The sequence below is a fragment of the Amborella trichopoda genome, chromosome 8, assembly GCF_054954075.1.
Source record: "Amborella trichopoda isolate Santa Cruz 75 chromosome 8, AtrichopodaSantaCruz75HAP2 v2.0, whole genome shotgun sequence".
NCBI lineage: Eukaryota > Viridiplantae > Streptophyta > Magnoliopsida > Amborellales > Amborellaceae > Amborella > Amborella trichopoda.
In genome coordinates this window covers 25,832,186-25,859,331 of record NC_142343.1, presented here as the reverse complement: position 1 = coordinate 25,859,331, position 27,146 = coordinate 25,832,186, and the positions used below count along the sequence as shown (strand labels likewise).

The following is a 27,146-nucleotide window of genomic DNA, read 5'->3' as shown; positions in this document are numbered from 1 at the left end:
TTTTATACAAATTGTATGAATATGAAATTTGATATGTATCATCTTCTCATTGGGATGCACCTACAAAAAATACTAAAAATAATTTTTCGATAAAATATAATGACCAAAATACCCCTTGTAACTTTTAGGGGTATTTTGGTCATTTTATTTTATTGAAAAAAATTATATTTTTCGCTAGTGAGATTTTAATAGAAGAATGGACTTCAAAATTTGGTGCCAAAATAGTTTATAGAAAAAATTAAAAATAAAATAGTGTAGAGACATGACATTGTAATTGGGACAATCTTATCCCTCTATTCAGAATGGACGGTTGGATAAGGGGAAAGATAGAACTTTTATACTGTAAGGGAAACATAGAAAGCTTTCCCTATACATATCACTTGTAAGGATATGATGTGCTGCACAATTTATATAATCTCATCTAATAGAATAATATATGAAAAATAAATTGGAATAAGTCAAACATAATTACATTTATATAAACAAAAATTTAATAATGGTATATCTTTTAGTACAGGTGAATAAGCATCACTCAAACAATAGAAAAAAAAAAAAAATCAATCAATATGCACGTTTGCTATGAGTTTTAGATTTCGAAAACCTAAATCTTAATATTTGCTCCTAACCAATGTCATTCTTTATTACAAGTGTTCATATAAAAAAATTGTAATAACAATATTTTCCTTTATTAATAATAAATAAATACGCAAAGAAAATAGTATCACTATAATGTATTTCTAAGATTTAATTATAATTTCAATTATCAATTTATTAATGTAGAACATCATAATATTTAGCAATATAACATAATTATATTACTAATATTTTTAATAAGATGTATTTGTATACTAATTAATAATGTGAAAGTATATATTGCAATCATAAGTACGATTTAATAATAAAATAAAAATAAAGGACAATTTCGTACAAAACCCAAATTTTCCATCTTATTTCACAGGAGACCCTCCCAAGGATTTCACCGTACCCCCTCATCTCTTGTCTCTCGTTTATTCACTTATTGCTATAAAAACTAACCCCAACAAATTGTTTTAGTCCATCTCAATCCAAAAGACCTCTTAACCCTATTTTACACTTTTTCAACCCCATCTCTCTCGTCTTATTTTCCCTATTTTCATTTTAACTATGGTAATCTCTCTCTTTACTACAGCAAAAGCTCTCTCTCTCCATTCACCACAGTGACAAAGTATGCTCACCTCTCACCCTCTCACGGTAAGTTTCTCTTTTTTTCTCATCTCTCACGCATCTCTCTCTCTCTCTCTCTCTCTCTCATCTCTCACGCATCTCTCTTTCATTATTGAAATCTTTTGCAGATTTTAGACCTCTATTCACTTGGTTCATCATGTAGATTTTCCTTTTGAAATTTGAAAGGCCCTCTTCTCTTGCCCTTATTTCCGTTTAATCAAATCTCAACCTCACCCTCTATCTGTCTCTCTCTCTCCCCCTGCCTTCAAAACCTCCATTACTCTCACCGTCTAGTGTTGGTACTCTCTCTCTCTCTCACCATCTGGGGATTGTACTCTCTCTCTTTGTCTATCCCTGCTTTCGAAACCTCCATTCCTCCCATTTTTTGGTGATGCTGCCATGTCAATCCTTCGTTTCTGATCTCTCTCTACCGTTTCGTCATTGTTCTTTTTTTCTCTCTCTCTCACTATTATCTATATTCTTATTTCTCACTTCCTCTCTCTCTCATCCTTATTAATTTTGATCTTTCCTCTTTTTCTCTGCATTTCTTGTATGTTCTTTGTTATTCTACACACGATAGCAATAGTTATCAATTTAATTCATTAACTTATTTTCCTTTTCCTTCATTCTTTTACAGATTTCACTTTCAAACCGAGAAGAACATGGGTCAGATCCAATGAGAAATATTTTGAAAATACCTACGAGTACAAGTTCTTTAAGAACATGCGTTCTAAGATGATTTTGGTCAAAAAAAGAAAAAGATGATTTTGTCTTTTTTGTTGAATTGAATTGGGTTCAAAAACAAATTTTATGGTTTTTTTTATGAACAACCACCTTTTCGCGGCCTTTCCAATGTCAAAGCGAAAATCTATATGATGAACAACCGCACTCCATTTCGCAGTCTTTCAAGGGAAAAATCTATATGAACCCAGTGAATAGAGATATGGAATCTGCAAAAGATTTCAATAATCAAAGAGAGATAGATGCATTAGAGAGGAGAGAGAGAGAGATGCGTGAGAGAAGAGAGAGAGAGAGGGATGCGTGAGAGAAGAGAGAAAGAGAAACTTATCGTAAGAGATGAACAGACTTTGCCACTGTGGTGAATGGAGAGATAATCCTTGCCGTAGTAGAGAGAGAGAGATTACTACAGTCAAAATGAAAACAAGGAAAAAGAGACGAGAGAGATGGGGGTTAAAAAAGTATAAATTAGGGTTAAAAAGGCTTTTAAATTGAGATGGAATAAAACAATTTGTTGGGGCTAGAGATAAGAGATGAAAGGGTGCGGTGAAATCCTCGGGGTTTTTTTTATGCCGCTTGAAAGGAAAATAGAAGGAGGGTCTACCATGAAATAAGATGGGGAATTAAGCTTCTGTACGAAATTTTCTCTAAAAATAAATAAAGTTAGAGAATTTGAATAAAACATTGAATTGAAATACACGATCTAATTCCACATAAACAAAGTGTTCCTTTTAATTACCTTAAATAATTAGGACATGGAAATTTTTTGATTTTTATTTAAAAGTAAAAAACAAAAAAAAAATACTTCCAATCTCATGTTTTTAACAATATTTTGTTCTTAAACAAGCGTAATAAAAGGAAAATTTGAAAAAAACTAAAAATAAATTATACAAAAAGAAAAATTACTTACCAATAAATGATAGCTTTGTTTTAAACCCTAAGCCTCCAACATTTCAAGTGAAAATGATGATCTACCATGACAAGTAAAGCTAATTAAACAGGGAATGCAGAACTTCAAAAGTGCAAACATGTGTCTTAGAGTTCCAAGAATATCATCAAAACCCAGTACCACAGGGCTGTTAGATGGAGCAGACATCCAGATGCGAGCCATAAGAAGTGGAACTGATGAATGACAATGATGATATGGCCGCATTCATTCATGTCCTAACATCGGGACATCAAATGCAAACACCCTGTTCTAATCTTAAATCTTAATAGAAGTAAGAATTTACACTGCTGAAGGTCACACCTCATATGCCTCTGCTATTTCTCTAAATTTAGTCTCTGCCTCTTCCCTATTGTCTACATTTTTATCTGGATGCCACTGCAAAGCAAGTTTCTTATAGGCACGTTTTATCTCGGCAATGGATGCAGTCCTTGATATACCTAGTATCTTGTACCAGTCCTTTCGCTTGCTCAGCTTTAGTGACTTTTCTGCCCTCATCAATGCTTCTCGAATGCTCATATCCTGCAAAAGAACTTGGTTTACTGATGAGAGGATTTTACAATGGGAATGAACAAGAATCATGCTATAAAATGTAGTCCATGAAATATGTTAATTGAAAAATTTTCATTTGAGAAGAAAAAGCCTGAGTTATTACATTTGTTTGTTTTGTAATTTTCACGAGTTCAACAACATTAAAGATTTAACACTGCAGAAGCAAACTGCAAGTTCAGAAATTGGTAGTCATTAAGTATCCATTTCAAAAAAATGAAATAGATATAACAAAACAGCAGGGAGGATGACTCAGTTTAAGAGTTGATGTGGCAGAAAATGTTCACAAGAATCCCTAGCCACTGAAGGAGAGAAATTTATCCGAACTAATGACAGGACGTTGGCGTCGTCAACAAAAGCAACCTAGTCGTTGGTGCATGACTGGTCCATTTACCTGAAGACTGGAGGTAAATGTTTTCTCTCAGGTCGCAACGACAGGCAATCTCAATGCTCCAGATAGGAAAGAGGAATTCTAGATAGAGTTGGAGTATACGAACCTTCTTACATATGATGGGACTACATTGTCATTTAGGTTATCATATAGAAAATGTGCAACCAGAATTGTAGCCCATATGGCCTGGTTATCAGATTTGATCAACAGCATGGGTTGATGAAAGTAACCAAGGAGTCTCACAATCACATGGTCCAGCAACCAATAAACAGTCAAGATCAGGCTGACGAAACTGCTCATATGAAGGATGTGGCATATATATTTGCTAGAGCAACCCAATATGGAATCCAAAATGTGGTCCAGATCATTGCCCAGTAATAAATATAACCTCGATCATTTTCTGATAAAAAATAGAAGAATTGATCATCCTGAGTTCATAAGCAACTTGCTGTGTATTTCTTTCCCCTATATTTTTAAATAGATAACACTGCATAAAAGGAACAACAAAAACAATAATGGATAACATTGAACTATAAAAAGGATATATATCAAAGGGAAGGTATAGGTAAAACTATCAGACAGGATACAGACAAACAAAAACACAATTCCCAAGGGGAAGAAAAAAGGGAGAGGAAGACAGGGAGAGAGGGAGGATGACAGGTTGTAAAGTCAGTGAATGTGGTGATGTCCTCCAAAGTAAAGGCAACAATACCAGCTCCCTCGTTGTCTAATCTATCTGCCACATCATTTGCCTACTACAAATATAACATTATTTACAACCGATCGAGTTGCTCCAAAAGAACATGTTTCTTGGTAGAATAGTGCAAACATCAAAGGTTTGGCAGGCATCTCTATGAAGAGATGACTCCAACATGTCTAGTTTGGTATCAAAGTGTGGAATATGGAAACTTTTGGTCCATTGAACAAGAAGGAAGGTAAGGAGATTGTAAGCTTCATAGGAAGAATATTCTATCACCAACATAGACAAGAGGCCAAGAAGCGAGCTAATAAAACTTCAATGTCATAATATTCCTCAAGAGGAATCCCTAATCTAATGGCTCAAAAAGTGTGATAAAAAAAGGTTCTTTTATAGGATTGCTAATGCTAGAAGGTAGGGTGATCTCATCTGAAGCCTTAGAGTTCTGAATTACTCATTTGACAAAAAAGAGGAAATTATTAATGACATCAATTGGATGTTCCGTGCCCCAGAATAACTCCCGTAACATAATTAGTGATGAATTTTTTTTTTTTTTAGTTCAGTGGGAAAGGGATCCCCTATCCGTGGTAGAAAGGGAACTGAAGACGTCAAATTGTGACGCCACATCAACCTAACAACCTGGCATGTAGCCCCTTCCCAATTAGAGATGACTTTTAAGTATAATTAGTGATACTTTTCAATAGAATTACATTAGGACTTTACTTTGTCCTTTTTTATGTTATTTAAGTGATCCCCTATAGTTAATAGGTTTTTTTATATATATTTTTTTAATAGCATTTAGGTTTGGTATCTTTGTCTTCAGGAGTCTTTATTTTTAGTTGTTTCAAGCGTCAAGTAAACGTAGACTACAACAAGGAAACCACTATATATGCATCATACAAGCCATTGGCTAAACGCAATAAAGAGTTGAAAATACAATTTGGCTTTCGAGCTTGATGGTGCTGACTCCATTTTGGGGTTGTATTTGGAGTTCACTTTGTCCTTTTTTGGATTATTTAAGTGATCTCCAATAATTAGTAGGTTATTTTTATATATTTTAATAGCATTTAGGTTTGGTATCTTGTCTTCAGGGGTCTTTGTTTTTAGTTGTTTCAAGAATCAAGTAAAGGTAGACTATGACAAGGAAACCACTATATATGCATCATACAGGCCAGTGGCTAAATGCAATTAAGAATTCAAAATAAAATTTAGCTTTCGAGCTTGATGGTGCTGACTCCATTTTGGTGTTGCTGATGCCTCACTTTTTCAAGGTGTTCATGCCATGAGTGCCTAGGATTGTTGTTGTTGATAATGAGCTACTTAAGTTGCCTTATTTCATGTATACTTTTCATTCCATCCATGATTTAGGGCCACATCCTTCTTGACATACCACACCCTTTATCCCTTTACCCCATTATCATCATCTACCAACCTTGCCCTCACCTTTTTCATCATCTTCCAAAAGTCCAGTCAGACTCATGCAATATTAAGCACTGCTTTAAATCCTCTTGTCCCTTCCTGCACTACACCCAACTCGTCATTACCTAAACCCTAGAACCTCATATCTCCAATTCATTCTCTTCTTAAACCTTACTGGCCTGTTAATCTCCAAATGTATCCATATTGAGCAAAGGCCCCATCTCATACGCTAATTGATATCTACCACAACCTTTCTCGTAGTCCATACACTTAATCCATATCCCTTACTCTTCAAAACTTCCAAATCTTGGGTAAAGGAGTCCCAAAACCTTCCAAATGCTGATATTGCCCTAATCCTATTATCATTAGGAAATCGAGAAGTTCTATAACCTTTACAGCTCCCTATTCGATTGAGCATCCTAATAAGGAATCCGTCCATTTCACCAATATGTCGTTTGTGCCACATTGTTCCACTGCTACAAGGATGAACATGCCTTTTGGTACCTCATGTGAGATACCATGCTGCAAATTCGAATAAAACATATTAAAAATAAACTTTGATAATTTAATCAGAGAGAAAAGGAAGCTAACAACACAAGCTTCAAAGCTCTCTAGTTCAACTAGAACTCCTAACAATGGAAATATTTAAATGAAAAGCCCTATTAGACCCTTTATTTATAATAAAAGACCTTACTTAGATCCCAAGAAATCCTATTTCTAATTGAAATAGAAGTCGAAATGAAAAAGATTTGCAATGATATTTTTACCTCGATAAAATACAAAATTCTATAAGGACATTGACTCCTATTCTAAACAACCAATAAAATCCTAAAAAACTAAGGAAACCCTAAAATTCCTCCACTTAAAAAACCCTAGAGTTGAACACTAAAAATCCCAATAACACATACCTAAAATTTAACATAAAAATTTCAAAAATAAAAGGCATCTTGTCCTGCACCATTCCACAATAGGAAAGCTCCCCACTAATGGGATCGTTTGCCTATGACACTAACAGAAGGGTCCTGTGGAAGTTGTCCCTTTAGTGATACTTTGGGTTATATGAAGACAAGGAACCAGCATATTTTTGAAGGACAATACCTTGAAATTAGTGGTCTAATCAAACAAGTATCCTTGGAGACATCCAATGAAAGTGGTTTCATCAAACAAATCAAGGTGGACAATGTGTCATGGGGAATAATGTCACCTTTGTTTAAGACTTGTTTGAGCCTGGGATGAAGCCTGAGACAATTAGAGAGGTGGCCATACCCACTCATTGGAACTTGGAAACTTGACTTTGATAGGAGCTGGTCTGCCGACCAGGCGGAGGGGGGTGGGTGTTCTGGCAGCATTGGGGGGGGGAATGTTGGGACAATCATTTATGTCTATTCTGGACCAATGGATTTCTGCAACTCAAAAGAGCATAAGGCTCAATAGCTCCTTGGCTTTAAAACTGAAATAGCACGTCCGCAGCCCCTAACGATCTTAAATCAATTACATGGACTCGGGCTGAGAATATTTGCCAATAAAGACATAAAAAGATTATGGAGGAGACTATTCATTTGATTACTGACCGACCCATAACCCTTCACTATATTCCACAGAAGCAATCTTCGATTCTGATTCACCAGGAGGGAAAGAGTATCTTGAGAAAAGCTCTCAGGGAGAACTTCCCTCCCTCTTGGCTGCACTCTTCTTCACATATCTTTTACATTTGTGCTCTTCACTTTCTTTCTTCCCTCATACTACTTCCCCATGAATATATTGTTTGTCTGCACATCATGCAACTTGATATATACCAATCCAATTACAACTCACATCCAAACCAAAAAATGGAAACCCAATCCAACTAGGACCCCTAATCATGTTAGGAAACCTAATCTGAATAGAACTCCTACACCCATCAAAATTCCCTAGCCGCACCTTTTTCAAAGCACATCAAAACTTCAACATAGATCTTGTATGAGAAGTTCAAGAACAAACATTCACTTGACACTTGGCTCCAATTATTTCGCCCATCCAGCAATACCCTCCTCTGATCAAATGCCCTACAAATAGGCCTCTGTCCAAAGGTGGATTTATCTTTGTTTACAGTCATTCTTCCTTAATACTTCAAAACAGTCCCGAGGTGGCTAATATGGTTGTTTAGCAAATGGCCATAGAGCACGATCAAGGAACACCACCAGAAACAGTCTAATATGGCTGGAAGAGCTAATGCATGAGGGTGAAGAATGTGGCAGGAAAATGGTTATTCCAAAAGGAATAACCCTTTTGGAATAACCCCAAATACAATGAATAAGCAGCAACAGATAGACAGAGTTCAAGTGGGAGAGAGACAGAGGCACTTGACTGAAAAAGCCAGGAGAGAGTTTTGGACAACTTATCTAATCCACCACCAAGCTCAGGACATGAATTGTCTGCTCTTTTTTTATTGGGTAAATGAATTGTTTGCTCTTCCCCTTTATGATCTGCTAAACCAACCTCTACAAATTCACATCGACACAAGCATCGATGGTAGAGGGGCCAGAACCACCAGAGGATGCAGTGATTCTTGTCGCTGGAGGTTTCCGCATGCACTAAGGAGATGTTTGGGAGAAAAGCCTCATGTCCTTCTCGCTAGGACAGAAAGCTCCACAAGTGGCCTGCCTGGTGCTCCACATGTGTCTCAGAGCAAGAACCTCTGTTGACCTCCCTATTATTTGATTAATACAATGCTGTATTGAATACTCTAACCAACAAGAGAAACAGTAAATTAAACTGAGAGAAAAACCAATACTACCCAATGCATGAGGTGAGTTCTCAGGAGTTGGCATTTCGTTGAGGAAGCCAGACACTAGAAGCTAGGCTTTCCCATCCTCCATTCTGTCTTTCAATAAGAATGCTAGGTCTCTGAAGAGAGATGAGATATTACTAATCCCTTCATCCTAGCAAAGATCGTAATAATATAAAGCTTCAATTTTTATCATTAAAATGCTTCAATTTATTTATTGGTCACTAAAATGATTCCAATATTTTCTGAAGAAATCCATTTTTTTTTTTTTGCAAGTTGGAGGGATTTCATTTTTAAATAACAATAGATTATAAAATACCTATCAATAGATCATCTGGGTCAAAAGCAGTCAGTGATTTTAGTAGTGTGTATAGTGTGTTCCATAACTAGATGTTGCCTTTTAGGGCAAATAGGTTTGGTGTAGTGCCAATTTTAAAGTAACCGTAACAGATATTACTGACATCTGGTCCATTTTACCAGTAGAGTTTATGAAAACAATTTTTCAAAATTAAAAACAAACCTGAGGAGATTTTTGCGCAGCTAACAACAAACCTGAGGAGATTTTTGCGCAGCTGCTTGCAAGTCGCCAACTGCCCCCTCTCAATCTTCAACTAAAAGTTTGGCTTCACCTCTCTGTATGCAATAAAGATGTAATGTTAAATTGTGAAAATACAATGAATCACACCCAAAGAATGATGGCACTATTATGAAACTGTTTCTTACTGCTAGAACAAATATTTTTGACAGACTGAAAGAAGTTATGATATCCTTGTAAACAAAACAAAACAAAAAAACCATAGGACATGTTTCTACTTAAAGAGAGACCTTTTTTGATAAGATTGAGCAACCAGACAGTTGTGTACCACAAAACAGTATAGGACTTGAAACAAACCACAAACCAACTTCTTATACTTGTAAAGATAGACACATATGTATATGTATTTGAAGGTTACCAGTTTATCCAAAATCCATAGACAGTGAGGCTCGAACATTTTACACAGCCATGCATAATCAACACACACAGACAGCAAAGATAAATGTATGCGCCATGTACATTTACGTTCATATAACTCTAGTATGATTCTGTGCTGATTTAGTTAATGAATGCAAATTGGGAAGAAATCATAATTAAATCAAGGCAAAGTATTTGGTGCCAACTCATGCGTCCACCCTGGCTATCGAGGAATTCAGGACCTGAAACACATCGCAAATCATTTCAAACACATTTCCACCTCAGATTCACGAACTTGGAGCTCCAAAACAGTGAGCTGATGATCTTTGGAGAATTCAAGTGTAACGGTTCAGAAAAGAAGAACATAATAGAGGGATCTAGATGATAGATTTGCAAGACTTTTGGATCCAAATCGATCTTCGAAATCCATTTCCAAGATGCATTTTTGTGAGAGTGGACTCACTGTAAAAGGTGCATCCCCAGACTCACCTGAACTGTACCCTTACATAACCATCTTTACACAAATACCTTTCCTACCTATTGACAAGCCGCTCTTTTATTCGAAGTCCACACAGGATGCCCCATTATATAGTCGAGTGCGTATATTTGGATCAATTTTTTTCAAAATTTGCAAAATGTTCCACAATAAATAAATGTCATTCTTGTATAAGCCAATAAACACCACCACGCCCCCATCCTGCCCAAAAATAATAATAATATCACCAACTAACCCCAGATTTCTTGGATGCACCACGCCAATAAATTCTCGCATAATTCTTTTCAATGTCAGGAAGACTCATGAAAAGCACCATAAAAGCAGCCAGGGTGAGATCGAGCATGCTACTAAAAAAAGGCAGGGTTCAACCTGCCACCACAAGATAGCATTTTTTCACCTTTCAAATTCTAAACACAAGATTCGATATTATCAACCAGACTTTCTCAGTGAACTAATCATGTCCCCATCAATAAATATTGAAGACGCCACACAAGACCATCAAGGTTTCAAAAAACGCTAGGCGGCCCCTAGGCAGCCTACTTGGCGCCCAGCGCCTAGGCTGGTGCCCAGAACGTCGGGCGCCCTGTGGTGCAAATTATTAGTTTTTTTTTATATATTTGCTAACCAAATGCACATATATGCATATATTTGTGTAAAAATTAGTAATGTATTCCATTTGAAATTGAAAATTTAGCAAGTTCGCAACATACCTTTTTATATACAAACATATCACATGTCTCAGCCTCTCAGGTAATCAGGTTGATAATAAACTTATTCAAAATTTTGAACCATACAAAACATTTAAAAGTCTAATAGGCCACTGTAAGGTCTCCAAATACCACCAATAGCACCCTAAAAATAATTTCAATTAGAAAAACAAACTTTTTCAATCAACAAGAAGTACTCTTGATTCTCAGCAATTGCTTTAGATTCTCATAAATAAGTTTAAGATTGAGGGTTTCTTGTTTTTTTTAGTTTGGGGTTGAAAAATAAACCCTTTTTTAGTTTGGGGATGAAAAATAAACCCCTAAACTTATTTTATACAAATTTGGGGGTCAAAATGACCCCCTTTGCCGTTTTGGGCGAAGTTTAAAAAAAAAATTCGTAAATTGTGCTAGGCGCCTGCCCAGAACTGGGCACTGGGCACCCGCCTGGGCGCCCACCTAGGTACAGCCGCCTATGTTGGGGCACCCAGGTCAAGGCATGCGAAAATTTTTTTTGGGGCACCTACGCGCCAGGTGGTCTGGTTTTTTAAACATTGAAGACCATTAAAAGATAACAGTGATGAATGATGAGTTGGCTAGAGATCTAACAAAAAACCCTCACAATCTCATCCTACTTAGTTTTATATCTCAATATAACTTCATATTAACCATTGAATTTGCTGAGTTTTCTTACGTTACGAATGTTCTCTTTTCCAAATTATATTGTCACCATAGAGGTATAAAACAATTGGACATCCCTTGGAAATGGCTTTAGTGTAGATGGCTCCAAAATTAATTTTTATTCATCATTCTACACAATAACTCGAATATAGGGAAAAGATGGGATTAGCCCACTAACTCATATGAACATATGAGCCCAACGTCCCAAATTGAATCTGGACCAATCTGACGATCACGAATGTCCGGTAGTGTTTGAATTTTAGCTTTTTTCTACAAATCCAAATCACTTGAAATTTTAAGCGTGTGTTCATAAAAAATAGGTGAATCTTCGAAAAATATCAAAAAAATATTTTACATTAAATAAATTGACGAAAATACGCCCAAAAAGATTCGGGGGGTATTTTGGTCATTTTGTTTTTCACGAATAATTGTTTTTATATTTTTATAGGTGCGTCTTGATGAGAAGAACACACACCTAAAATTTCAAGTCATTTGGATTTGAAAAAAATAAAATAAAATTCAAGCACTACCGGACATCCGTGATCGTTAGATCGGCTCAGATTCAATATGGGCCGTTGGGCTCATGAGCTAGTGGGCTAATACAATCTTTTCCCATATATATATATAAGGATAGGGAATGAGTTGCCAGTTTGACAAATTCCTCTGGAAGCTCTAAAGCAACTAGTGGTACTGAGAATTTTAGAGGAAGAGAGGCAGATGTAAGTCAAGCTATTCTATTTTTCTTCAAAACAATATATTTCTGTGGCGTTGAAAAGAAAACCCCAGACAGCACAATTATGCATTTCGGCATATCGACTTTGATGGTGAAGTTATCGTGCTACATCTTCCACATTATTGCATTAAAGACATATGAACACTTTCTACAACATATCCTTCCAAGTGTCAAATCTCATTGCTCACAGGAAACTATTCTGGGCAAGACTGATCATAGACGCACTTCATATTATTTGAGATGATCATGTAAAGCACCTAAGACATGCCAATTTGATAAAACTCTGGAATCTTTTCAGGAAAATTCACCTTAGGAATCCTGGATATAAAATTGGAGTGCAGCAGAAACCTTCCTAATTTTTTTTGGGAAAATGACCTCTACCCCCTCCCTGAAATTTTCATCCTATTAGGCCCTTAAGTTCATTGAAAATCCCTAGTACCCCCTCAAGTTTAAAACATTGGGACCATTAGCCCCCCAATTATGTTTTTCTTTGTTCTTTTTACAAATTTGATCTTTTTATTTTACAAAAGGCCAATCCCATCCATTAGTAACTCCCTTCCCTTTCTATTTCGTTGTGCAAAACCAATCTTACCTCTGTGGGAAAGAAAAAAGAAAAAAAGAAACTTTCTTTAATATTATGACCTAATTTACAATTGCATCAATATCTTTCGACGTGCAAAATGATTAACCAAAATCTTTATTACTATTGTTAATGGATTATTATTATTTATTTACTCATTTATAAAAGAAATTTATCAAAATACCAATAAGAGATGAATTATTTAACAATATATTAATATATTATTGTTCTTATTATTATCATCATTATTATTAATACTATTATTATCATAAACAAAATTTGTATATCAAGTCACAAAAAAAGTATAGATGACTAATGTATGAGCTTGGAATTTTGTAAAAAAGATCAAATTTGTAAAAAGAACAAAGAAATACATAATTGAGGGGCTAACGATCCCAATGTTTTAAACTTGAGGGGGTACAGGGGATTTTGGTGAACCCAAGGGGCTAATAGGGATGAAAATTTTGGGGAGGGGGGTAGAGGTCATTTTCCCTTCCTTTTTACTGAAACTGTTAACCTTGTATTAAGAGTAAGAATATAAGTAGTACAAAAAACCCACGCCCAGGGCGCAAAAAGCCACTAATAAGAGTGGCAAAACAAAAGGCTATACAAGCGGAATTACAAGCATATGTAGAAAGTACAAAACAAGCACAAAACATTCACAGAAACCAGGAAGTGAAGGCCATATATGAGACAGCATAGGGCAACTCCATTGAAGCTCCATGCTTAGCTAGTGCGTCGGCCACTTGGTTGGCCTCCCTCTAGGTATGCACCCAAAGAAAAACTCCGGATTTGGGCCACAAGGACAGCCCATTTGCTGAAACAGTTGAGGAACAGATTCTAGTGCAACCCACGACCAACCAAAGAGCTGAAGTAGGTCCTTCCAAATAAGACTCGCGAAATTACAGTGTATGAAGAAGTGGGAGTTGGATTCCTCTTCCGAAAAGCATATCATGCATCTGTTGGGGGTTTGTAGCATCTTCTTTGGAGTTGTCCACTGTTAGAACTCTGTCCCACAAGGCGAACCAATTGAAGACCTGAAGCTTGGGTGGAATGAAAGAAATCCAGGCTTTTGCAGTGGTGGGAAGATGCACGGGTTGGGTGGTTTGGGGAGAGTTAAGCTTGTGAAAGAAAGAGGAGAAAGAGAAGATCCCTGAAGGGGACGGGGTCCAAATGATTTGATTGTCCCCATGGGGTGAGAGGGTGAAGGAGTGGAGGAGATAGGAAAGTCCCAGAAAGGCTGGAAATTCGACATCCCGCAAGGGGCTGTGAAATCGGGATCCCAAGGTCAAGACTCTAGAGTTTCCGACGACAGCAAGAAGCTCAGCTATGGAGGCTTCGGGATTCCTAGCTAGACAGAAAAGCTGTGGAAAGCAGAGAGAAAGGGAGAGATGGACTAACCATAGGTCTATCCATAACCTAACTTTTGTCCCATCCCTCGGGTGAAAGCAAATGAATGATCTAAAGAGACGAAGTACAGATTTCCAAACCCCCGAGGCCCGTGGGGATGTCTTTCTAGGATGGACAAGGGAAAAGAAAAGAACCAACTTCCTAATTTTAAATAAGTCGATTATAGCAAAACAGGTTTTGCCATAAACAATCATCTCGAGAGCTCGGTGCCTTCAACCTATGGTCATCTAAATGTAAAACCTTTAAAATACCGTGGAGTGCAAATGAAGTATGGCAAGACATGGTAGATACAGCAGGCACAAAGAATGCAGTGATACTTTGTTGAAACCCAATCCATGAATTTGGGGAAGGAAAAGAATTCTTGGGCAGGGCCTCATATCGATGAAATATTGCAAGCAATGAGGATATCAAAGCATATGCGGTATGCATAGACAGCAAACCTTCCAAGTCAACGCCGTCAAAGACAAAACATAAGCAGATGAGTTGCTACAACAAGGACAACAATGGTACTAGGGACAAAGGAAGAGAGAGCCGAAAGCTCAGAAACCTAGTGTTTGACACTATGACAAGTGCAGACATGCCTCTGAGCCATTCACAGATGGAACGTGTCCCTTTATTCAAAACTAGACTCCATGCAAGCCACCATCACGCAGATCATGTTATGGATCATAAGGGGCCTGAGAGACCCCCAGATGAAGTTGGTAAAATTGCTTTAACGGAAAAAAGGCATGATATTTTGATTCTTTAGGAGAGACTGAAATGGGGAATTAGTTGATCCAGAATGCATGGAAACTTTAGCACTATGGGGGAGAAAACGAATTGGGTGGCTTAAAGTGCAAAGACAGCATCTGCAAGGATATGGATAGTATGGGATCCCACAGCCTTATGTATAGCTGACCACATTAACAGTGAGTGGTCAGTCATTGTATCTTTTATAAGTCCCAAGCATCAATTTACATAGACCCCTACTGCTGTGTAAGGCCTTAATTGACCAGCCAACAGAGATCCATTCTGGGAGGAGCTAGATAGCGTAAAGCAGAATAAGACCTGCCTCGAAGAGAGAATGTTTGGTCATTTAGAAGCAAAGAAGGACTCCATGCCGTGCAGAGTGGCTGAAACAAAACCACTGGAAAGTAGACAGTTAGATGTGGGGAGCATAATTGTAGGGTGGAGACAAGTGAAATTACAGCATTGCCTGAGAATGGAAGAGATATCCCAGCATCAAAAGTCCAGAATAAAGTGGCTAATAGAAATATACAAGAATACCAGGCTCTTCCACAAGACAGCAAGCACTTAGCACAGAAACAATAATATTCAAAACATACAAATTGGGCTCAAATGATGGAATCTCAGGAGGAAATGGAGGCAGTGATCATACAGAATTTTCAGAAGTTGTTCACAGAGACAAGAAGGTAAATACGTCTTTAACAAGGGTACCGTTCAAGAAATTATCACCAGTTAGTGCCACCTGGTTAAGTAGCCATATGAAATGGAGGAAATCAGAAGAGCTGTGTTTGGAAACAATAGAGATGGACCACTGCTAACTGGACAGCAATGTTCAGCAGATAATTGGCAGAAACTGAAAATTAAAAGTGACTCCAACAATGTCATTGTGGGGGAACAGGGCAAGCAGAGGGTCCATGGCAACTTTCAAGTGTTTTATGAGGAAATTTTGACAGCATCAGCAGGCCCGGTGTGCCCTTTCGCACTTGGACGAAGCAAACGAGGAGGCTGCTGTGTTGGCTGAGGGAGTGAGAAAACAAGCGATACTATGTTCGATTGCCCGATGACTGAGCAGGAAGCAGTCCACGGCTGGCTAATCACAGTTTTACCATCAGAGGGAGGGGATGGAAAGAGAGGACACCTAGCCCATTCCGAATAGCCAGCTCGTTACAAAGTCCTAGTTCAGTCCAAACAATTGATGTTGCAGACTTTTTTTTTTTTACACCAGGTATTGATGCCCCAAATTTGGCTCAGTGATATCTTAATTAAGGAAAGATACACATGTAACACTCAATTCTTTTTATCGAGAGAGAAAGAGAAAAGAATAACAATGAAAGTATATGAGATTTATTAAGATCAGAGAAAACACTTAAAAGAAAAAGAACATATAAATATAGTTGGACAATCAAATAATAAAATTACGTAACTTTTCCATCGGAATAAGCACTTCCATGTCTGTCAAAAAACTGATAATGTCTTTAAGTAAGACATTAAGAAATAAGCCAGAAAAAGCACTTAAAATATAATATGAGCAGACCTGAACTAAAGCATCTATAAGCTCCCCATCAATGTCAAGTGCTGCAGTGCAACTGTCCAAAGCATCTTTTCCCCTGGCAAGCTTGATCAATACCTTGCACAACTCAAGATAAAGATGGACATTGTATGCAGTATGATTCGGGTCCAGCGCAAGTGCTCCTTTAAAGTCCTCTACTGCTAATCGCAACTTTCCCTTAGCTAGATTCTCTTCAGCGTGAGGAAAACAAATGAACCACCCTGTTAATTCCAGAACATGTTTGGCAGACTTAAACTCTGCGACCATCTCTTAGAATGCATCTTGAAAAATAATTCTGAACCTTACACTTTTAGTCTTCTTTATAAGATTTTTCAATCCAAAATAAGCTTTCTTCAGTCCACTATGTTCCGGGTCAAGACGAAGCCCCTTTTGGTAGTGCCTTCACAAAGAAATATTTATGTAAATGTCCAAGAAAGACATTGTGGAGGCTATATCACTTCCCAGAAACCACTAATGCAGCATATCCTCCTTTCTACCCACAATATTTGAAAGAGTCAACTAGCTGTCACATAAACAACTTCACTAACATAAATCAAAGTCTTTTCCATTTACTTTTTCAAAGCATAAGAAATTTGTTGATGGTCATTTAAATCAAGAAATGAAGAATTTAAACATCAAAGCAGCATGTAGTACAATCATACTTCCCATTGTAGCCTTAGTGATCCAAAAGAATTGACCTAACAGGACAAAGAACTGATCAAGGGGAAAATTGCAGACTAGTGGGAGGCTGTGAGTTGAGTTATATTGCAAGCAGTACCAAGATCTAAAGATGGCCCCAGTCTATTAAATTTTTGTGAACATGTTCCCCAATGGCAGCCCACAAAAGGCTAGCCTTAAGAACAAGCGAGGCCCTTAGAGCAATTGAAGAAATGCATGCATACTAGAGTAAATCACGTTGGAAAAATCACGAACCCCAAAGCTGGAGACTGATTTCATACTAAGATAATTTGAGGCGGCTAATTTGGACTATGAAGAGACAAAAGTGAAAACAGATACCTACAGCAGGAAAACTAAACAATCCACTCCCATCTGTATGAACTGAGGTGAGCAAACTCAAGATCTGATAATCTTGAAAAACAAACACAAAAGATTTCCCAAAAGAGGATGTTGCAGGTTTCCTCTATTTAATATTTCTGTGAAGAAAAATAATGATGAGAATTTTCTTGTAGTGTGTTGGCGAATACTAGGGCAATGTGACAGTACAACATATATAATGTATATTTTCATTTGACCAAAAAGATGGGAACGGATATGCTCAAACACGGTTTGTTGACACAACCCAAAAATGAAATTTAAAAAAAATAAAAATAAAAAAGGTTTAGTTTCTTCCATAAATATTCAAAAGCATTTCATCAAAAACGGAAAATATCTGGACAAAGCAAAAACCACAAACCCATTTTAAACTGTTCTTTCACACTGCAGATAAGAGTCATTACAGCTTCAAAATCAATTGGGGGCAAGATGTTTGATCTTTACACTGTCCATGAACCTTGAAATCCATGAACCTTGAAAGTAATACACACACAAAACAAATCTGTCCATTATGGCACTGCCTACAAATTCCACTAAACATACCTCAAAGCAACATCATGATCAACCAGGTAATAATAGGCTTGTCCACGCAGAAGTAAAGCCTCCAGATTACTCTCATCAGATTTGAGTATATAACCAGTTTCAGCAATGGCACCTGAATAGTCTTTTTCCGCTATCAAGATCTTAATTTTTAAAAGTTTTGCCTGAAACAAGAAATATTATCAGTGTTAAACACCATCTCATTTGCATAGATATACCAAATCATCAGCTGCAACAAATTAAAAGCAACAAACCCACAGACCTTGGAGCACTCCGGTGAAAAAACAATGACAACTTTGTCGAGGTGGTCCATTGCCTTGATAACAATTTTGGAATTAAAAAGATCTATGGCAACTTCAAGAGAACTTTTTGCCTGGAACATCTGGGAAAGTTCTTTTTCTGCAGCAGAAGGACTAGGTTTTAACTCCAAAAAATTTTTGTAGTCTCTCTCGGACTCCTCATATCTACATCAGCCAAAAATTGCCTGAATCATATCATTTCCAAATCAGAAATAAAATAAAGAAGATCGGGCATTCAAAATAATTAGTGGAAACGTAAATGCTTACCAGCAAGTGTAGGTAAAAGAACTGAATACAAAAAGGACTAAATTAAAATTAGATCATTCAATCCATAGATGTTTTCAAAAGGATAATATAAAACTGGAAGGCGAATGCAAGAAAAGAATCATATATGAATACATGTAAAACACGAGACGAAGGATGGACTTTAAAAGAAGACTTATATTGCAGGAGAATCTCAGACTCTGACTTTGAGATATACTTCCAAGTTCAAATTTCGAAAGTGCCTTAGATTGCACAGTTCAATCAGTTGTAATACCTATCCATGAGCGCAAAAAGATATTTTGCAACAAAATATGGAGCACGGCTCAGTATGATTCGCACATCAGTATTACGTAACTATAAATTTTTTATTCTTTCGATTTCTTCCCAAAACAAAGGCAATACTTCGTGGGAGGATTTGGAGCTTCTAGTAGTTGATTTTGGGAACTTTTGGTGACCCAAAAGATGAGGTTTGCACCGACATCGATTTGATTTTGATATTTTCAAAATATTTTTTTAAAAAAAATGTTACCATTGTATTACTGAGCCAGTAATTGTTACAAAAATGAGAAGACCGAGAGCCCCCACATGGGTAGCTCTTTGAAAAAAATACATCAGTGAGCCATATACAAAAAGGGGCTTATAATAGTCGCCCGTTTACAATGATTTACAATGGGTAACCAAAAAATAAAACCAAAAACCAAGGAAGACACTTTCGAAGCTACTAAGTGTGCTTGTGGTCCGTGACAAAAAAGGAGTAGGACCTGGCATTATCTTCCTCTTGCATTCTAGCTCCCGCCTTCGCCATGAGATCTGCGAACTCGTTGTACGTCCTCCATATATGCCTCCAGGACACGTCCATATCCCTACAAATGTGAAAGATTTCATCAAAATTGGTGGTAAGTTGCCATGGGGAGGGGGGGGAGGATCTTCCCACTTGCCCAAGAGATTGTGTTTTGGGAGTCTCCTTCCACAATGAGGCGTGGTCCCCAAGACTGGTTCAACTTTTTCAGCCCCAGTACAAAGCCATGGCCTCAGCATATTGGGAGTCACCACCACCGAGGTATTCGGAGTACGTTAAGAGGACTTTCCGGTGGTAGTCTCTAAAAACTCCTCCAGCGCTAGCTGGGCTAGGATTCTGAATTGAACAACCGTCAAAGTTTAACTTAATGCAGCCAACAGGTGGGGTTGCCAATTGTTATGTCTAATTGCCTTTCTCGGTTGGTAGTAAAGAATATTCTTCCATTAACTATGGAAGAAGTTCTTTGGAATGCCCGCGAATGTCTGATGATTGGAAGCCCAAATGGAGACCAAGGTAGCGATCCTATGAAAGAGAGCTGGGGTTGGTAGTTTGATACATATAATCCATATGGTAAACGCTACAGTAGCTTTCCACAAAGTTTCCCAGCTTTCGGCCACTGAGAGTCCAGGTCGTAAGAGATATGGGCTCTGATCGAGGATGGCGTCACCCATTGGATACCAAACAGTTGTATTACCATATCCCACAAATCATGTACGACATTGCAAAGAAGGAAAAGGTGAGGGCTAGATTCCCCTTCAGAAAGACATAAGGCGCATCTATTGAGGATGGGGATCCCCCTTTTTTCGAGTTGGTCCACCTCGAGGGCTCTGTTGGATGCAGCAATCCAGTAAAAGGTTTGCACCTTGGGTTGTGCAAAGGTCGCCCACACTTTTGCCAAGGCTGATGGAGGGTTACCAGGAAGGGTAGGAGCCTGAGAGAGGCTATTATAGAAAGAGGCAACCATGAAAAGGCCAGTAGGAGTAAGCGTCCACACTAGAGAATCAGTCCCATTTAAGGGAATGAAATTGAGTATAATGCAGCCGAGAGAATTTGGAAGTGCAAGGCTTCCTCATCAGTGAGGTGCCTTCGGAAAGCAGGGTTCCAGTTCCTACGGCCACTTATTAGCGCCATTTCCTCAGCAACGGTGGAGTGTTTGTTTGTGGCTAGTGAGGGTTGGGAAAGCTTGGCTCAGAGGGGTATGACCTAGCCAAAGGTCAGACCATAAAAGTACCCTATCGCCCGCCCTTGGCTGAAGACGTACCCATCTTTTGAACTGTGGGAGAGAGGTTAGGATAGATTTTGAGGCTCCTGACACTGACGGCCATCGTCTATTATCAAGCAGTCATGAGCCTTCCAAGATTTTATATTTACTTTGAAGGATTCTAGCCCAAAAAGAGTCAAACTGAGTAGCTAGACACCGCCACCATTTTCGAGTAAAGCCAAATTGTGTTCCTAAGGGTTCCCTAGACCTCCAAATTTTTTACGTAGGCATATGTTTTCCCACGCGACCAGGTGGAATTTAGTCTTCTCTGCCTGCACTGCCACAAAAAGTTCTGCATGAGTCATTCCAAGAGATTGACCACCTGAGCAGGCAATGTGGAAGTCGAACATGACGTACACCGAGGAGTTAGCTAAGGTGGCTTTGATCAAGGTAGACCGACCTGCCACAGAAAGATATCCGCCTTTCCATCCCGTCAGCCTCCTATCTGCCTCATCCAGGATATGGGACCAGAGCCTCTTTTCGGTTTTCCCAGTGTCAAGGGGAGGCCAAGGTAAGTAGTGGGAAGGTCCTCTACTTTACACTCCCAATCTGGGACGATGTTTCTAACTTCGAAAGAAGATAGGCCAGCTCCCATCGTTGTAGATTTCTTCAAGTTGACTTTGAAGCCCGTAACTAACTGAAAGCACTGGAGGAAGAGCTTTAGGGAGTCGGCTTCACGGGTTGAGGCATCAAGGAAAACGAGTGTGTCACCTGCATACTACAGATGAGACACCATAGGGCCTTGCGGGCAGCTTTTGAAGCCTGAAAGGATACCGGCCTGGTAAAGACAGGAGAGCGAGCAACTGAAGACTTCAGCTGCTATAGTGAAGAGGAATAGAGAAAGAGAGGGTCCCTTTGGCGGAGCCCCCTCGACGATGGGAAGTATCCTTTTGGGGATCCATTTATAAGGACAGAGAAGTAAGGGTGGGAGTAGCAACCCCTCATCCACTTCCTCTACTGGTCCCGAAACTCCATTCTAGCCATGATTAAGGCATCAATAGCTTGTAGGATCTCTTCTTCCGAGAAAGGATGCTCTAACCACTCAGCCCAGTCTGAAGGGAGGGTCAAGAAGTCTAAGGATGACATTCGAGGTCTCGGTATAAAAGAGGCCTGGTAAAGCATCCGAAAAAAGTCAAGAATGGCCTGCTCGATTGCTTCGGGGTGGACCAAGTAGCAATTGTTGGATTTTAACATCGAGATAGTATTGTCACGCCTACGACAATTTGCTATCCGAAGAAAGAAGGCGGTGTTCAAGTCACCTTCGTATCCTTGATCTCTAGTACCAGTATATCTCTTCTTTTTAAGGATAGAGAGATATTCCATCTTGGATTGTGTTCTAAGATCCTTTTCTATGGTGTTCAGAGGTCTGGATTCCTCAAGACTGTCCAGTTGATGCAGAGACTCCAAAAGGGAGGATTTAATTTGGGAAAAGTTCCAAGAAAAGGACCTACTCCAGGTTCTGAGAGAGGATTTGAGAAGTTGGATTTTTGTCTGAAGTTTATAGCCTGCCCTACCTTTACCTAGGAGGAGAAAGAGTTCTACCAGGTTGGGATAAGGCTAACGAGGGACAATCTTGGCGCCAAGCCAATTCAAATCTAAAAGGTTTTGGACCTCTTCTAATAGCTAAAGTGTCAAGAAGAAAGGGCAGTGCTCAAAAGTGGGTTTGGGAAGGGCTACCGCAGAGGAGCCCGGGAAAGATTCCTCCCAATTTACGGAAAGAAGAAATTTATCGAGCTTAGATAGAGAGGGAGTGGAAGTATGATTAGACCAGGTAAAACGGCAACCTTGGAGAGGGATATCAAGGAGTTCTTGTCGATTTATAAAGTCAGAGAAATCCCTCATGTCCTAACAGATGGAGGTGGAGGAATTCCTCTCATAAGACCATCTAGTAACATTGAGGTCACCACCCAGAGCCCATATACGGTGAGGTAGGGCGGCTACCTGATCCAGCTCAGACCAAAGCCTGTTTATGGGAAGCAGAATTGGGCCATAAACGGCCGCGAATTTCCAGGAGACCCCATCTGGACTGCTAGAAAGGGTAACAGTCACTGAGAATTCCCCAATGAACGGGGAGTTGAGGGTGTGATCTGAAGGGTTCCAGATCACCCAAATGCCCCCAGACGACTCATTTGCCGGCAAAGAAACGCACTGGCAGAGTCTTTTGCCCCATACCTGGCGAATGAACTGGAGAGTGGGTTCAGGTTGCTTAGTTTCAATGAGGGCAAGAACAGCTGGGGAGTGTTTTGTTGCTAAGTATTATCATATTTGAAAGAGGGTTTTGATTTTATTTTGCTACAACGTATTATGTTATGAATCATATGTATTTTTTTTTCTTTTTTTTTCCCTTTACGATATATTTACATGTTTGTAGTTAAAAGATTGATTTTTTGTGATTTAATTGAATTTTTTCTTATTTGGACGATGAAATTGAGCATATATCGTATTCTTTTATGAATAGTTGATTCCTTTTTTGTACAATGTATCATATTTTGATATTCTATTTTTTTTGTTTTAGCTTAGTTGATAAATACTTGATTATGTGATATCTTAATGGGTTAAGTCTTATGTGAAAGTGAAACTAAGGTCATAATGTCTTATATATTCAGTTATTCATTTAAGTCTTATTGTAAAGTAATAGTTAGCGATGGAATTCTTTAATCTTATGTATTTTACAGGTTTGTTGATTAGGTGATTGATTCTTAATCACATTGATCGATACTCGATCAATTATTATTTATTGAGGATAATGACTTCTAGTGCATCAAGTAGGCCAACTGATCCAAGTTGGAAGTAAGGAACCTGTCCAAATCCTCTTGACAAGAATAGGATTGCATGCTAGTTTTGCAAAAAATGCTATAATGCCGGCATCAACAGATTGAAGAAGCATTTAGCCGACATTGAAGGGGATGTGGCGTCATGCACTTCAGTAGGTCAGGAGAGAGATGCTAGAGAACTTGGAGGATGTGAAAGCCAAGAAACAAGATGTGAGAATAACACGAGATCAACTTGTAGGGGCTGTAAATATAAGTGGAGATCAAAGAGAGGAAGAAGACATCTATACTGAGGTTGGTTCTTCTAATCGGCCAAGAACAAGGGGGCCTATTGATGCTTTCTTACCCCACCCTGATCCTGAGGTACTACCATGAGAAAGGGGTCAGACAAGCTTAGAGACCCATTTGAAGAAGGACTAGAAAGAAAGGGCCATCCAATTTCTGGGGAGGTGGATGTTCCAATCAGGCATTTCTTTTAATGGAGCTAAGTTGAGTAGCTTTCAAGCTATGTTGGAAGCAGTGGGCCAGTTTGAGCCAAGGTTTAGGGCTCCAACTGCTTATGAGCTTAAAGGGCCAGTACTCAAGAAAAAAGTGGAGCTAACGAACAACTACTTGAAGACCCACACTGATGCATAGGGTGTATATGGCTGCATGGTAATGACTGACGGTTGGAGTGATAAGAGGCACAGAAGCATCATGGATTTGATGGTGAATTGTCCATTGCAGACAATATTCAAGAGGTCTATAGATGCTTCAGAACAGTCCAGTTTGAGCTAGGGTTTAGGGCTCCAACTGCTTATGAGCTTAAAGAGCCAGTACTCATGAAAGAAGTGGAGCTAACGAACAACTACTTGAAGACCCACACTGATGCGTGGAGTGTAAATGGTTGCACAGTACTGACCGATGACTGGAGTGATAAGAGGTACAGAAGAATCATGAATTTGATGGTGAATTGTCCATTATGGACAATGTTCAAGAGGTATATTGATGCTTCAGACAAGTCTCATAATGCAAAGTTCATTTGTAGATTGGTGGACCAATGTATAGAGGAGATAGGGGAGGATAAAGTGGTCCAAGTTGTGACCGATATGTCTACAACTAATATGGCGGTCGGTAGATTATTGATGGATAAGAGGCTGCATATTTTCTGGTACCCTTGTTCAGCACACTGTATAGACTTCATGCTTGAGGCCATTGGTAAGAGGAAGACGTTCAAGACTACCATCGAAATGTTGGCAATATGACATTTCAAGAATTTAATGCCAAGAGTCTCTCGCTCAGTGGGAATGACTGAGAGATAGAATCTGGGTGCTTTGCGAACTGGGACCCAGATTCTAATACCCCGAGTACGTATGAGGCATTGAGAGTTTACGCTTTGATAGAGTGATCTCTATGGGAGGTGTAAGGGTCACCTCCGAGTCAGGACAATATTGGTTAGAATGCCTTATAATTGATGCAATTATCCAGGGCTTGGAGTGTAAAAGAGCCCGAGTATCTTGTGATGAGAGCTGGCCATCTATGGAATGGTCAAGACCTAAGGGATATGAGTCTGTATCCTGACACAAGATCATTTCGTGGCATGTACACATTCATTTGCATGGGAAGTCACTCTTCCAAATGTATTATCCGACATTGGAAGAGCCTGTGCACATGTGCTTTAAGAAGACCCTTGTAATAGAGTAGTAATATGTCCCACAGGGGTACACCTGTAATCCATTGAGAAACCGGATGGCAGGAAGCCCTGGCTCAGTGACTTTGATGTGACCAATTATGTGTCCTTGTCATAAACTATGGAGCATAAGTCTGTTGGGTCAACTTGAAACACCAATGGAACATCATTCAGGATTAGCCCAATGGAGTACTCAAGTTACTAAGTCAAAGTCTTGAGATCTCACATATACCTTTAGTCCGATTTAATTATGATGAGAAATGATGTAAAAATATGTAAATATGTTTCAAATATTTATTGGGATTTTTGGAGATTTTTTCTAGATTTTTTAAATTAAAAAAAAATGTATTTTTCAAAATTGTTTGACCTTAATTCCAAATGAGGACATCCATGCGGATGCCATGCAGAACCCAAGCGGCCATAGGGTGGCCACATGACACCATGGGCCCCTCACTATTTTGGGCATAAATTCCCTTTTGACAATTAATTATTTAATTTGAATTCCAAACCTTATATTATAAGATTATAACTTAAAGTTACATTTTAATCACATGCATAATTGTCACACATGTGACATACTTGCCTTGTATGAAGCCAAGGGAATTTTGACATAAAAATTGTCATTAAAATCAATATCCACATGGAAAATATTTCATGTGGATACACCTCATTGGTGTGACCCATGTGAAGGTGTGAAGAGCATATGAAGAGTGTGGCTTGAGTTGATCCCATTGGTGGGGTCATAACCCTCCTTTTGCCTTTCCCATGCAAGGACATCATTTACTATTTTGCCCTTGGCTCTTGAACATTTTTTGCACTCCTGAATTAAAGATATGTTGAAGGCATTTTTGTAAGTACACTTGAATATGTTTGGAATAAAAATATGAGGCAAATGACAAGAAAGTAAATATGGTTTTGACCTAAGGTTTTAATAGGTGATAATGGTAACAAATCTCATCCCTTCATCTTGGTGGCGGATGAGGATGAGTGGCCAGGGGTAATTACCCTCTCATGTGCCATTGATGATGTGCATCATGGGTTTGAGATCTAATCCTACTCAAACACTTCATATAAATACTATCTTATGGTTCAATGTAACCCTAACTTTTGAAAAACAAATTCCACAAGCAAAAGGAACCTAGAGAGAGAGAGCAAGAGCCCCCAAGAGCTCCACACACCAGCCATTGTAGAACTTGCTCCATTGCATTCCATTAATCATATTTAGAGCCCTAGGGTGATCCTTCACTACATGAGATCAAATTCATGTTAAGCAATCATCAAGGTAACCCTCCATCGAGTTTTTCCCGATTGTTCTTCATCATCTTCCACTTCAAAACTTGCTATAAATTCTTAATTACAGTAGCTTTGTAATCATTTTACCTTGGCTTCATGTGATCTTTATGATAGCCTTTTATAGCATAGTCATCCATATGATTATAGGCTTCATACCTAAATGATACTTTGATTCAGCATAGTTTACAGTTGATTTACTCCACACAAATTTTTCTTGTGCATTTCTTATACTTCAATTTCAAATTCCAAATATCTATTACCTCTTTGAATCATTTAGAATCTACACTTTTGCATGTAATCTCGTTTTGGTCGTTCGATGAACTATACTACAAAGTTTTGCTCTATCTTGCTCGATTTTGATCGAATCTTCCTAGTTCTTTTTGCTTATAAAAATTCGTTTTTCAAAAGTTAAAGTTGCGTTGGACCATAAGATAGTATTTATATGACCTATTTTTTGTTTAGAGTCTATTGACCTATTTTTTTACCGAGAGAACCATCTTGTGGGTACTCTCAGAACCCTCTTTTGTTCTCCAACACTCCAAAGCAATGCAAAAGTTAACTTTACTCAAAAAGAAAGATAGTATTTATATGAAGTGTTATTTATATGAAGTGTTATTTATATGAAGTGTTCAAAAGTTAACCTTACTAAAAAAAAA

The 27,146-nt window shown here is 38.4% G+C and overlaps 1 protein-coding gene and 1 pseudogene across 2 annotated transcripts; both read right to left on the bottom strand.

Annotated features, from left to right (window-relative positions):
• Nucleotides 1-2,931: 2,931 nt before the first annotated feature.
• On the bottom strand, nt 2,932-3,406 carry LOC148780974 (dnaJ protein P58IPK homolog B pseudogene; annotated as a pseudogene). Its single transcript, XR_016061470.1, has one exon. The product of XR_016061470.1 is annotated as a dnaJ protein P58IPK homolog B pseudogene (transcript).
• LOC18427398 (dnaJ protein P58IPK homolog) lies at nt 2,932-19,675 on the bottom strand. Its single transcript, XM_020663074.2, has 7 exons — nt 19,459-19,675; nt 18,397-18,598; nt 18,138-18,298; nt 16,848-16,941; nt 16,527-16,762; nt 9,263-9,343; nt 2,932-3,409 (listed from the first exon to the last, which is right to left on the bottom strand). The coding sequence occupies exons 1-5, from the start codon at nt 19,554-19,556 to the stop codon at nt 16,724-16,726; spliced, it is 594 nt and encodes a 197-aa protein (XP_020518733.1). The 5' UTR covers nt 19,557-19,675; the 3' UTR covers nt 2,932-3,409; nt 9,263-9,343; nt 16,527-16,723.
• Between the last annotated feature and the right edge of the window lie 7,471 nt (nt 19,676-27,146).

Excerpts from the sequence above, each read along its gene's own strand:
- LOC18427398 (XM_020663074.2), bottom strand. The coding sequence starts at position 19,556 with ATGGACGTGTCCTGGAGGCATATATGGAGGACGTACAACGAGTTCGCA. Across the intron at positions 18,599-19,458 it reads CAAGAGGAAGATAATGCCAG|ATATGAGGAGTCCGAGAGAG; the intron begins GTCCTACTCCTT and ends TGGCTGATGTAG. Across the intron at positions 18,299-18,396 it reads TTTCACCGGAGTGCTCCAAG|GCAAAACTTTTAAAAATTAA; the intron begins GTCTGTGGGTTT and ends TTCTTGTTTCAG.